At 44.3% G+C, this 12865-nt stretch overlaps 2 protein-coding genes across 2 annotated transcripts; both read left to right on the top strand.

Annotated features, from left to right (window-relative positions):
• The first annotated feature begins 2437 nt into the window (after positions 1–2437).
• star (steroidogenic acute regulatory protein) lies at positions 2438–4181 on the top strand. The gene is made up of 7 exons (XM_070833536.1): positions 2438–2501; positions 2748–2855; positions 2986–3116; positions 3234–3392; positions 3516–3700; positions 3797–3890; positions 3994–4181. The coding sequence occupies exons 1-7, from the start codon at positions 2438–2440 to the stop codon at positions 4111–4113; spliced, it is 861 nt and encodes a 286-aa protein (XP_070689637.1). The 3' UTR covers positions 4114–4181.
• A 1929-nt stretch (positions 4182–6110) lies between these two features.
• Positions 6111–12149, top strand: elmod3 (ELMO/CED-12 domain containing 3). The gene is made up of 13 exons (XM_070833535.1): positions 6111–6177; positions 7245–8034; positions 8786–8857; positions 8949–9023; positions 9111–9180; positions 9548–9610; positions 9729–9817; positions 10100–10223; positions 10313–10435; positions 10643–10773; positions 11070–11146; positions 11254–11381; positions 11866–12149. Exons 2-13 carry the CDS (start codon positions 7933–7935, stop codon positions 12114–12116), a joined length of 1305 nt encoding a protein of 434 aa, XP_070689636.1. The 5' UTR covers positions 6111–6177; positions 7245–7932; the 3' UTR covers positions 12117–12149.
• Positions 12150–12865: the final 716 nt, after the last annotated feature.

The raw sequence follows: 12865 nt of genomic DNA, 5'->3' as shown, positions 1-12865 counted from the left end.
GTCATCATGACTCAGGTGGAATTGTGAGATAAAACAAAGGAGCCTTCTTGAAAGAATCTGAAAAACTGCGACAACTGCAGCCTGGACAGGGGGATATTTGCAAAACATCTTTTCCTGAAGCCATCTCAGTACAGAGCAAACCTCTATTTCACCTTTAACGCAAAAATATTGACCTGTGAGTAAAAACATTTCAAAAAGCTACTACCTTTACATTGTCATCATCAAATCCAACAAGGCTCTTAGGCTGCTGTGACCATAATAAACATCATCATTTAGTAATGATTCCATTGTGTGGATGTCAGAAGTACTTACAGGGAAGACTTTTAAACCTTCCTTGCTCAGGGACTGAGGCTCATTAGAATATAATGCTGCTCTTGTCAAATAGGGAGCCATGAGAAACAGGCATATGACCCACTTTGGCTCCTGATTCTTTGTCAAGAGCCTTACAGTACAAGAAACAAGGGTGTCTGGTCTGTCCGCTGTGGCTGAGTAATGTGTCAGATAGTACTAGGCCTGTGTGTTCCCACATTAAACGAGAGAACTCGCCTTGCAGAAGGCCAGAGGGACTGATGGATAATTCCTGCCATCCAGCCAGAGGGAGGCGAGGTTGCAGGTTAAGGTGACTTCAGTCTTTCACTGGGATTTATTAATGTGTTCCTGTTGTTGCTGCTCACTAATCAGATGGCCTGCTACTCTCCTGACAGGTTTCCATTCCTGTGGTCGTGTGCGTTGTTGACTCAGTCGTTTGATGTTTGACGTGCAGCTCGCTGAGGAAATATTGCTGTTAGATAGTTTGGATTTTGCTTGGACCGAGTAAGCAAGGTTGTCAAAACATGTGAGCGGCTTGATAAAACATGTTATTAACAGATGGTGGTGTGCCATTTGATGTTTAAGCCAGTCTTTTGGGGAAAAAAAAAAAAAACCCTCCAGGGTGTGATTCAATCTCACCCACAGAAAAGCCAAATCAGAGTCATGACGCTGATGTTTGGATGTCGGTATTGTGAAATGGGTTTGACAAGCCTAAGCATGGAAAAACTGACAAGGCTGAACAATATCAAACTCTCACTGAGCCGTTTTGTTTAACCTTTACTTCTACAGCGTGGGTGGACTGAGCCGGCTGTTTACTGTAAAGCCCTGTATCACCCTGTATCAGTCAGCCAAATATGTAACAAAGAATATATCTAAAAACAGTGTTAGTGTCACTAAAAAGATGACATTTCTTAATAGTGTCCATCAAAAGTCATGTTTCATGTCATGCTCCTTCACAATAAACTGCCCAAAATATGAACTTTGAGCAAAATATAACTGCTGTAACTTTACTGGTGCTGGTGCTGGAGCTCAGTAGTGTCTGTCATTGATGTTAGCTTTCATTCCTAGTTCCTTTGGATAATAAAACACAGCAGGTTTTTTTATACATGATATGGACAATGCAGGAACAAATATATAATATATATATATATTTGTTATACTTTCGTACAACATGCTTGTCTACATAGTGATGTGACCTATATTAAGGGTCAATTAGACCTTTTATGAACAAACTCCAATAACAGAAATCCAAATACACGCAAAGTCCTGTCAACACTAGTCACAAGTATATAGAGCATCTTTTGTGTTTATCTATGCTTCAGCTTAAGCCTCTGAGACTGAAGTAATGTGTCCATCATCAGCACAAAACCATGTTCAGAGACAAAAATGAGAAAGATTTATGAAGTACCAAGGTTATAAGACACTGTTAAGTTGTCAGTGATGGAACTAAGGCCTCTAGGACCCCAGACAAAACCTTAGGGTTAATGGCTGGTCATTTCCACTCAGCGATAATGACACCAGAGATATGCTGCTAGCTTAAACCATGATATCAATCAAAATGGGGAAGAAACAAACCAAACTGAGTGGAAAAATGTTGCTCTCAAATTCCAGTGCGTGTTTAGGCTGTAATGGACCATGAACGGATGGATGAGTCACCCAGGGTCTCTCCCACTGACCTCTCATCAGTGCAGAGTGGCTGCTCTCTGCTATGTCACCCATTGATATGGCAATGTGTGTGTGTGTGTGTGTGTGTGTGAGCAATGCAGTAGGCCCGGGCACTGGACGTTATCTGACACAGTGTTTGTGAGAAACTGAGACATACTCGTCGTGTCCACCAGGCAACCTTGACCTCGACATGGCCATTGGATTAGTGAGGTGATGTGTGTGTGTGTGTGTTTATCTGCGTGGTGATAGCACAGTGGCCTTGTGGGCCGTGCTCTTATATATACTGACACTGTCGAACATCCACAGACAGAAATCCAAGTCCTCTCTGCAGCACTCCCAGCAGTTCATCCACTTCTTTTAAGAAGATTACCAGCTCAGCCCATTATTGAATTTTTTGTGATCTACCTGCTTTTAAAGTCTTCTAGTTTTACTTAAAGCTGCGAGAAACTCCTGTGACCAAGATATGCTGCCTGCAACCTTCAAACTGTGTGCTGGCATCTCCTACCGGCATATGAGGAACATGACAGGTGAGTGAGAGAGTGCTGTTAGGGATGACGTCCAGGGCTCTTCCCTTGGCCTACTTTTCTCCCTGTTTCCGTTTATGCTCAAAAACGTAGATTTTCATAGTGGAGTTCTGCATGGAGAGCAGGTTCAGAGTGGCTTAATGAATAAAGCTATGAATGTCCTTAATATTTTCCTTTCTTGTGATTTTGTTTCTTTTGATATACTACTGGTTTTAGAATTGTAGTAACCGTGCACTCTTTGCCATCCAGGTTTGAGGAAGAATGCCATGGTGGCTATTCACCATGAGCTGAACAGACTGGCTGGTCCGGGGCCCAGTAACTGGATCAGCCAAGTCCGCCGACGGAGCTCCCTTCTCAGTGAGTTGTAACGTGACCATTAGAGTCAGTGTAATGCTACATAGATAGAAACGATGGAGTAGCGCACTTGATATAACAGCAGAAACACAACAGTGGAAGCTGACTGACGTGTTCTACCTCCTTCTTCTAGGTTCTCGGATTGAAGAGGAGGAGGGGTACAACGAGGAGGAGATGTCTTATGTGAAGCAGGGCGAGGAAGCTCTGCAGAAGGCTATCAGCATCCTCGGCGATCAGGACGGCTGGACCATTGAAACTGTAGCTGTGAGTATCGAGACGGGACGCACAGTACAGATAACGTGACATTATCCACTGCATATTTTACCACATGTGAAGGAAAATATGTGAATACTTCCAGTGCTTGTTTACACCTCTACACAGGCAAATGGAGACAAGGTCCTGAGTAAGATGTTGCCTGACATCGGGAAGGTCTTCAAGCTGGAGGTGATGCTGGAGCAACATCAGGACAATCTTTACGAAGAGCTGGTGGGAAAAATGGAGCAAATGGGGGAGTGGAACCCTAATGTCAAACAGGTCAAGGTAAGAGAGAGGCAGCACCCGAGGGAAGGATACAAACAGGGGATAGATTCTGGTATTTAAGATACATGTGCAAATACAACCATATCTATCCAAGAACATTGATTTCACAGTCTGACCCCACAGATCCTTCAAAAGATCGGCCAGGACACAATGGTTACCCATGAGGTAGCTGCAGAGACACCCGGCAACGTGGTGGGACCGAGGGACTTTGTCAGCGTCCGCTGTGCCAAGCGCCGGGGATCCACCTGCTTCCTAGCAGGAATGTCCACTCAGCACCCGAACATGCCTGAGCAGAGGGGTGTCGTCAGGTGAGCCAAGGGGAGAACAATCTATCTATCTGTGTGCAATAGATGGATGGGGGATACCTCGTGCTCATTTGAATGGATGATATGACTGTGTTTCAGAGCGGAGAACGGACCTACCTGTATAGTAATGAAGCCCTGTCCTGAAGACCCAAATAAGACCAAGTTCACCTGGTTACTAAATATAGATCTAAAGGTATATGACACCAATTTGAGCTGTGTAGACCATCTAAACATCATGACTCCCAGTCTAATGCTGTCTCTGTCCTTGTCTCTGTCTTTGTCTCTGTCGTCTGCAGGGCTGGATCCCAAAGACCATCATAAACAAAGTGCTCTCTCAGACGCAGGTGGACTTCGCCAACCACCTCAGGCAAAGGATGACAGATAATATTTCTATGGAGATGGTTCATGCCTGCTGACACAAGATGCCTCTTGAGCTTTGGCTCTGTGCACTCAACAGTGGCAGGAGAGCAACCCATTCTCATTTTTTTTTTTTAAATCATACAAATCTGCTCATAAGTGCTGAAGAAATAAGACTATTATCCAGAGAGCATTAGGGAGATCAGATGGAGAGGAAGCTTGCCTAAGGTCTTGGGAAAATCGGATGATCTGATCTATGTTGGTTTCCAACAGCAAATGTGTGTGTTTTCTTGTCCATTTTAATAGAAAACTGTGAGGTTCTTCCACCAGTCCTACTCTCTGAGTGCCTTGATTTGTTTCCGACACGTATATCCGCTGCACACCGCTCCACCTCGGCAGACACACTGAGCCAGTAAAGCAGTAAAACATGTAACAAACTGCACATTGTTTCCTTCTGATAACACTTATATGACTACTTATATAAATGATAGATAATACAGTTTAATGCCCCTCCCTCTGTTGTGAAATTGCACTTTTATTTCTGTGTTTTATTTATTGATTGATTTTGAGCAGATGCATTACATTACAATGACTGCCAAGTGAATAAATGATCGCAATGCCATTCATGTTTATGTCTTTATGCTTGTGTTCTGCTGCTGGAGGTGAAGAAAAGCAGTCTGGACAATGATTGCGCTTGTCCCTTCCTGGTGCGACCTAAATAAAGGCTAAATAAAAACATTTCGATGGTTGTGTTTTACTTTGAAAATGAAGACTAAAGATGTTGACCACACATATATCAGATCACAAAGACCAGACAGGATCACCTTGGAACCTACACAGTAATTTTACTTTGACATGAAGGAGACGGATGAATTCAAAAGGTTCTTTTTTAAACAGAGAAAAAATGTAGTTCATGCTAAATGTCTTCCTGTTCCTTGATGGATTTTCAGCCTGACGGTTTGCCAGAACGAGCAGGTGTTTGGCCATTCAGATGTGTGAGGAGCCCGTTCAGCGGGAGCCAGCAGCACATTCCCCAAGATCAAGTATCTGTGGATCTCATCCCAAAAAGGAAATCTGTCCTCCATTATTGCCAGTTGTGTAACTTTTTATTTTCCAATTTGGTGTAGTTTTAATTGCTCCAAAATGTTTTGTAACAGCTCATTTTCTTGGATGTATCTCAGACTACAGGGGCCAGGATTCTCACTTTTTGTCTCGTGTGATTGCGTTGGCTGCAAGCTCTTCAGCAGCACTACTTCCTTCAGAGCTATGTTATTATGCCATACCTCTAAGGCCTCACTTCAGTTTCTGAAGGGAGCTGAATGTGGAAGTTTTTCCACTTTTTTCCTGCCAACTTTTTCAGAATTTAGGCCCATAAGACAAATGCTCACTTTGGTTGATCCCAACTCCAGCGTGCTCTAAATTAAACAAACTTCAGACGAATAGGTCCAAGGGCTGGCTGGTGTAACGCAAAACAAGCTTTTCCAGAGAGTAATAACTGACATCTGCTTGAAATCCCTCAAAATCTGAACATTAGCAGATGTGAGGAGGGCCACAGACACTTGGAGATCTTGTTCCATTATTTGTGTAATGGGAGGAGCAGAGAAACTCTGGAGTAAAGGAAGGGGGAAATTATCCAGAGCAGATAAGTTGTGTAATAATGCCAGGAAGACAAAGCAAGCAATCTGGCAGTCGTATCAAATCCCTGGCACTGATGACGGCCTTGGTTAAATCTTTGTTTTTTTATCCATTCCAACATCCATCTAATGTATTCTTGACTGAAATTCAGCTCCAAACGTCATCTTTTCTGCTGTTATAGGCTTTTTTTCATAATTACTATATTCATACTTTGGACAGTGAGTAAAATGTTTTACTAAATTTAGAGACAAGAGAAGAATCTGTGCTGCGGGGAGGTGCAGATAGAAAAGGAGGTCACAGGCTTCTTCTCTCAGAGTGTACCTTATCTCTCTCTGTGTGTGTGTGTGTGTGTGAGAGAGAGAGAGATGACGTAATGAAGCTAGACTCCTACAGGAAACCACAATTCCCAAGATGCACTTGAAATTACCGTGGCCACTGGACGGGGGAAGGGAAGCCGAGATTGGAGGGAGAAACAGTGAGAAACTGAGGTACTTTTGAAATGCTTCATATCGCATATAATAGTCGGACAGGCTCCAGCACGCAATGTTTTGTAGCGTTTTTATCATTTCTTAAAGATAAAAGCTGATTAATCCGTTTTTCGCCGTCGGATTTGGGGACAGACTCCATCCCCGTTACAGTTGAACAGAGCTACAGCTAGCCCGTTAGTTAGCCTGACAGCTGGCTCCTCTCGTGCTAGCCCGCTCCCAGCTGCTTAAACACACTGGATATTCATGACACAAATGGTTTCGCTGTTTGCGGTGAACGTGGGCAGGTTTGCAGGCAACATGCGCAGACGTTGAGTTAGTGTGTTTGAGAAGAAGCTGTAGCTGCGTCTTTGTGCCTGCGGGCTTGCTAGCTGACATAATGCTAGCATGTCGGTGGCTACAGTTAAATCTGGCTAGCTGACGTTCGGCTGCTGCTGTAGCTGTCAGAGCTGTTAGCTGTGTTACAGGAGACTACAGTCATCTCTCCAAGAGCCACTCACTCCGTCTAATGTGTGCTTCCTGTCTCCACACAGAGCTCTGCAGGGCTCCACTCTGATATACTACTTTAACGATTCTTAGCCGTGTTTATCTCGCTGTGGTTCAGACAGTGGTGGAAGGAGGATCCGGGGTTTACTGGTGTGACTGGTGTGATACCTCACTGTGATCCATTGATCCATTACAAATAAAAGTCATGCATTGACAATGTTACTTCAGTGAAACAATCAGAAAGTATTGATAATAAAAGTACTCAATGCAGAAACAAACTACCCCTGTGCAGCTGGTACTGTTGTGTTATTATTATTACTTTGATCTATAACAATGCATCAGAGGACTGTAAATCTTAATTTTTAAAGTAGCCAGTAGAGCTGTCAAATAAGTGTGTTGCAGAAGTATAAAGAAGCATAACTGAGTACAGTAACTGTGCTGAATCTATGTTAATCCATATTTTGCTTCACATTTTTATGTTGCACAATATGCGTCATCATATAAGTAATACTTCATTTGTGTGTTGCTCATTCACCAACATGTCAACCTGACTTTGTGGAGCTTAATCATTGTCTTTGTTCCAGTTTTCAGATATTGTGTACAGTTGACGCCCCTCTTCAGGACTCTGGCCACACAAGAACTCCTTCCATAATCCACAACTCACCGGACACTTGCATTTCTTACTTTGGACGCGTGCTGCTGTTTCATGTGATGCTAACGACATAACGCAGCTTCTGCCCAAGTGAAGTATACTGCAGCTGTACTGGTACCTCTGTGTGCGTACAGGATTTGTCTTGAGTGCCAAAGTGATGAAGTGTCTCGGACGCGGAGAGCCCAGCCCTGAAAAGCAATGTCATTATCCAGCTTCTGTGCACCTCTGATGGGGCTGAGGAGTGAACCCACTGGCCAAGCAGATCTGTGGAGGAGAGGAAGGGGGCAGGTTTCCAGGAAAGTTAGGTGTTGATGGACAGCCGTTTCCTCCTGACAGCTCTTGTAGACTGACACACTCGAGGTTAGCCTTTGGAGTAGTTAATAAGGCCGAGCTACCATCAAAACTACACAACCATCCCTGTTACACAGAAAAAGAGAGTACGATGTGCACAACATGGATTTCTTCTGCCAGTGACAGTTTTGTGAAATCATACCGGTGACTGTGGACGCTGAGTTCTCTGTGTATATGAGGAGAAAAGCATAGATACTTGCAGTCACTACAAATGTGCACTACAGTAACCATGGTGGTCCTTACATCAGCTCCTCAGCCCATCTCAGTCCATGACTACAGAAGCCTTTAGAGGCCCGGATCAGGAACACGCTCGCCAGCCAACACACTCATATGCAATGGAAGAGGACATTGATGTCACATCCCACACTGAGGTAACATTATTTCACCGTTAGTCGTAAGGTTTTAAATGTTTAATCTCATTCCAGTGTTTGGGTTTGCAGCGATGTAACACCATTAACAAAGCAACACCTGCTGTGTTGTTTAACAAAATGGAAGTAGGTCTTAACACTGTTGCCATATTGATGAAGTCGCTCTCCTGTTGCTGCTCCACACACTGGTGCACTATGTTAAACAATTACAAGCTCATTTGTTTAAGCAGTTCTGTCACTTGTGTTTAACTTAAGGCCTAAGGTCAACAGTTCTCCCGCTGCTGCAGGAGTAATCTCTGGTCTGCCTTGCTTGGCATGTTGCCATGGTGGCAGCTGACAGGGCATTTCCCTTATCCCCAGCTTGGATTTCTAGCTGCAACATGACTTCTTGCTCCCTGGCTTCCAGCCTTGTGCATGGCTTCTTTTGTAAACAGTTGGACAAGTATGTCCCCCTGCCTCGCTGGATGAAGCGTTAGCAGGGCAGAGACCGTCGTTATCCTCAAAGTTCTGAATGCGTTAATCTGCAAACACAGGAAACATCTAATAAGACAGAGGTTGTAATTGTGCACCTTCAGAGATTTTATTTGGCTTGTTGTGCTCAATGTTTTTCACAAGTTAATTTTAGATTTCAGAGATGCCAGATTTATGGAGCAGAACACAATGAAGCATGCAGTGATAATGAATTATCTGTCTTAAAAGCAGTGAGTGTGTACATGTCTAAAGCATCTGCTTTGTGTCGCTGCCCTCCTGTTAGGGCCTGAATGGTTTGTCCCGTGAATGTAAACCATCAGAGGAAATCACCAATGGACACTCCAACCATAAGCCTGTGAGTAAAGCTACAAATCACTTCTCATTCATCCACTGTAGTAAGATTTTTTTATTAAGAAATCACCTGTTAAAACGTATTTTCTTCTCAGGTCATGAACGGACTGATAGTCAGTCATAATGTCAAAGATCACACCAACGGCAACGCACCACTCCGATCCCTGCCGGTAGTTACGTTTCAATTTCAGTATCTCACGCCAACCAACATGGCACTCCTTGAATGTAAGGTAATCGGTTATGTTATAATTGTCCAGATTTCAGCACTGAAGCAGAATGGTCTTCTGCAGACCCTGGCAGCCGGAGGGGTCCAGCCTAAGCCTGCAGGTAACACACACACACATACTCTCACACAACCTCTCTGTCATCTCACATCCTTTTCCCACAGGAATTTGTGAGCGAGTATCCTAGATACCAGGCAGTGACTGCAGGTGAAACCTCCCTCAGGAGTGCAGGTTGTCTGCCTAGAGCAAGCACAGGGTCTCAGTGGCACCTTGTGTGATGCTGGTCTGTTAGACAGAAAGGATTTATGACTGACAATGAACTGGGTGGGTGTCATCCATCACCTTATAGCCCACTGGTGGAGTAGATACTCGCCCCTATCAGTGCTCTTGGTGGAGTTTCTGTGAGGGACACTGTGTGTGAGTGTATTATGTTTGTTTTCTTACCATATTTTTTTAAATGACCTCCACAGAGGAAAATGGGGAGTTGGAAAAGGCCAGACAGGAGTGGGATGCTCTGGAGAACGTCCCGCCAGGTCAGATGCATCTTGCTGTTTCACCTCTTTGCAGCCAGGGATGATGATGACGACTTTGTCCAGTTTTTTCTTTTTTCGTTTTTCTGTAAGTTGTAACTTTTCATGTAACATCCCCCAGCTCTCACCGAGGACTCGAACCCCACGCTGATCATCTCCTTCAATGAAGCCCTGCAGTACTTCCAGACCACAGACCTCGGGGACTTGCTGGTAAGGGATCTAGCAAACCAACATTCTCATATAAAAGCTGATATTTCAGAAGTGGCCAAATCTTCCTTAATAGTAGGGGAGGGTGTTGTTGTTGTTGTTGTTGAACAACTAAAGGCTGGTAAACAAATCTACCTACACTATAATGGTTCATATGGTAAATCTGACATAATGAACATTCCCACAGCATCATGTCTGCTATATTTCCTGCTATAATAACAGGAACATTGCAGGAGCTCTAGCTGTAACTTTAAAGCATTGTTGTATTTCTGTCCCCAACTGTAGAAGAACATCCAGCCAACCATTCGCAGGACAGGTCTGGCCGCAATCACACACTTCCTCTTCGGACCTCCTCGGCTGCACAGGGAACTCGTGGAGGAGAGAGACCTGGTCTTTGCCATTGCACAATGTGAGTGTGTGTCTGCTGGACCTGTCTGAGAGTGTTTCTAACAAACCACTGATTTTCACTTTGCATATTTGCGTGTGTGTTAATTATAGGCCACGTGGACAACAGCCAAGCAGTCCACATGCGTGTCCTGCAGACCATTTACAAGAGGCTGATTGGCAGCAAGCTGGACTGCCCTCGCTATGGGACGCACTGGGAAAACATCGGCTTTCAGGGTAAGACACCTGATATTGATAGTGAACTGCTGTGTTGAGAACTCTCAGAGTTTATTAGCAAAGATCAATGCAATACATGTTATTTCTATTAAATGTTTTTCTAAATAAATCCATTAACGAATTGAAATGGTTCTATGTCCTCTGTGTGATAGACCAAACTAAGGAAAGAGTATGACTCTGTGTGTTGGTTTGTATTTTGTACTACAGGTACAGACCCAGCCACTGACCTACGTGGCACCGGTTTCCTGGGTCTCATGCATACTCTGTACTTTGTGATGGACCCAGAGACGCTACCGTTGGCCAGAGACATCTACAAGTTATCACAACACCCTAAACAGGTATCACCAGGTCATAAAAGAACAAATGAGTGCACGCATGCATGTGTTTTATTTATCAGAGACGTGCTTTAGGTTCATGCCCCCCGTCTTTAGGCATGCTGCTTTGTAGCTGACCCTGACCTTTGTCATCCCTGCAGAGGGTACTAGTGTGGAAAAAAAAAAAAAAAAAAAGAATTTCCCCTCAGGGATCAATAAAGTCAGCTGCTAGATGAGCGTGTTTCAGGACTTGCTCTTGTGGGCTTTGTAAGTATTCCTTGTGGACCTACATTTCCTTGTGTATTTTCTCTGGCTTTTAGAACTTTCCATTCAGTGTGATGTCAATCAACATGACCCGCATCGCTCTGCAAGTACTCAGAGAGGAGGCCTTGTCCAAGTGAGTCACTGCTCTCTTATGTAGCGTGTACAGTATGTGTCTTGTTGTCTGTTTGTGACACAGTGTCTCCTCACACCAATGCTCCTCTCTGTCTTTGGACAATCCAGGGAGTGCAATCGTCGTCAGCAGGTGGTTGGTGTGCTGAATGAGTTCTATGTTGCCACGTATCTACACCTGTACCAACTGTGGAAGACCCAACAGAAGACCATAGCTGACTCTGGCTTTGTACTAAAAGGTAAAGAAAATGGCATATTTTTTCCTACTGTTACTAAGCACTTTAAAATAATGGCTGCTCATTCATTTTTAATGAGAAGGTCTATTATCCCGTTGCAGATGCATTCAGTATTGCATATATTGGAGTTTCTCTCTTGTTTAAAGCCCGATTTCTTTAGTTCACTCTTCATCTCTGAGACGAGCAGCCTGAGGCTAGAGTAGCCACTACTGGAATATTCAACTAAACATGTAGGCATGCGAGTTGCGTTGTGGGTAATGTAGGCGCCATGCGTAGACAAAGTTTAAAAGACAAATAGTTTAAACAGACGAGTGTTGGTTAACGTGTCAATGAACTTCAGAGATGCTGCTAGACACACTTTGTTACCATGGACTCTTCCTTTTAAAACATGAGTCTTGAACTCAGCACTCAGACTGCAGAGACACAGTTAAACACAGATTGTCCTCCCGGCATGATTCCCTCAGTGTCTGTGTTTCTAACCCGTCAGAAGTGGAGCTGTTTGCCAAAAAGAACCCCAAGCAGATGCTGCGCCGACTAGAGGTCTTCCTGAAAGAGAGGCGGGCAGGTGGAATCCCCCGTGGGACGTCGCCAGACCCTCAGGCCCAACAGCCCTCTCCCAGCCTGGGGGAACGAGGGGCCAGAGCCGGGACGGGACATGGAAGCAAGGGGAAGGAGATGCACTTCACAGGAGTGTGTGATCTACCGCCAGACATGGAGGGAGAGGCCAGACTCATCTAAGCTACACTCTGTGTGTGTGTGTGTGTGTGTGTGTGTGTGCGTGTGTGTGACTGTGACTCTAAGTGTGAGCGGTCAGTCCTGTTTGTGAGTATATCTATTATGGTATGTGCGAGTGGCTTACTCTCAGAGAGCTAGAACCCCACCAGACCCTGATCTAGGACCTGCTGTCTGAACCCATTCAAACACTTCTACTCCTTCCACTGATGCTGGGGTGCTGCACTTTGATCAGATTAAGCTTGGGGGTCTTGCAGAGTTATATTTGATTTTTTTTTCTTTTCTTTTCTTTTTTTATTAATGATTAATTTATTTTTTTTTAAACAGAGAACATAGAGCAGTCAAATATAAAGAGCTGATGCAGGTCAGAAACACAAGATGTCACAAAAACAAGAAAGTGAATGTTTGCACTTTTCTGTGGATTTAGTAGCCAAATCAATAGCTGCCAAATTCTTGTGGCTGAACTCTACCTGCCTAGAAGTCCAAAACGTACACACTCGTGTCCCTAGATTCTCTCAGTCAGGGTATGTCAGCTTAACAGAGGGGGGAGCATTGCATTGAGTGGCTTCCTAACGGGCTTGGCGTTCTTTCTTGTTCCAAAATGCAGCTCCATCACTCGAGCGCGCTAACAGCTCTTGCAGCATTGTCAGGCATATTGTTAAACGCTCTGTTTACCTTTCTGGTGATAAGAGAGAAATGAATAGGCTTCGAGCCCTGCTACAGAGCAAACAGAGGCAGGTTTGCTCTCAGCATGA

The sequence above is a fragment of the Pempheris klunzingeri genome, chromosome 7 (genome assembly GCF_042242105.1).
Source record: "Pempheris klunzingeri isolate RE-2024b chromosome 7, fPemKlu1.hap1, whole genome shotgun sequence".
NCBI classification, from domain to species: Eukaryota; Metazoa; Chordata; class Actinopteri; order Acropomatiformes; family Pempheridae; genus Pempheris; species Pempheris klunzingeri.
The sequence above is the reverse complement of the archived record's forward strand: the minus strand, read 5'-3'. Positions and strand labels throughout refer to the sequence as shown.

Coding starts and splice junctions, on each gene's coding strand:
- elmod3 (XM_070833535.1), top strand. CDS start 7,933: ATGACTACAGAAGCCTTTAGAGGCCCGGATCAGGAACACGCTCGCCAG. Junction 9,818..10,099: donor CAGACCTCGGGGACTTGCTG/GTAAGGGATCTA, acceptor CCCCAACTGTAG/AAGAACATCCAGCCAACCAT. Junction 10,774..11,069: donor TATCACAACACCCTAAACAG/GTATCACCAGGT, acceptor TCTGGCTTTTAG/AACTTTCCATTCAGTGTGAT.
- star (XM_070833536.1), top strand. CDS start 2,438: ATGCTGCCTGCAACCTTCAAACTGTGTGCTGGCATCTCCTACCGGCAT. Junction 2,502..2,747: donor GCATATGAGGAACATGACAG/GTGAGTGAGAGA, acceptor TTTGCCATCCAG/GTTTGAGGAAGAATGCCATG. Junction 3,117..3,233: donor GGACCATTGAAACTGTAGCT/GTGAGTATCGAG, acceptor ACCTCTACACAG/GCAAATGGAGACAAGGTCCT.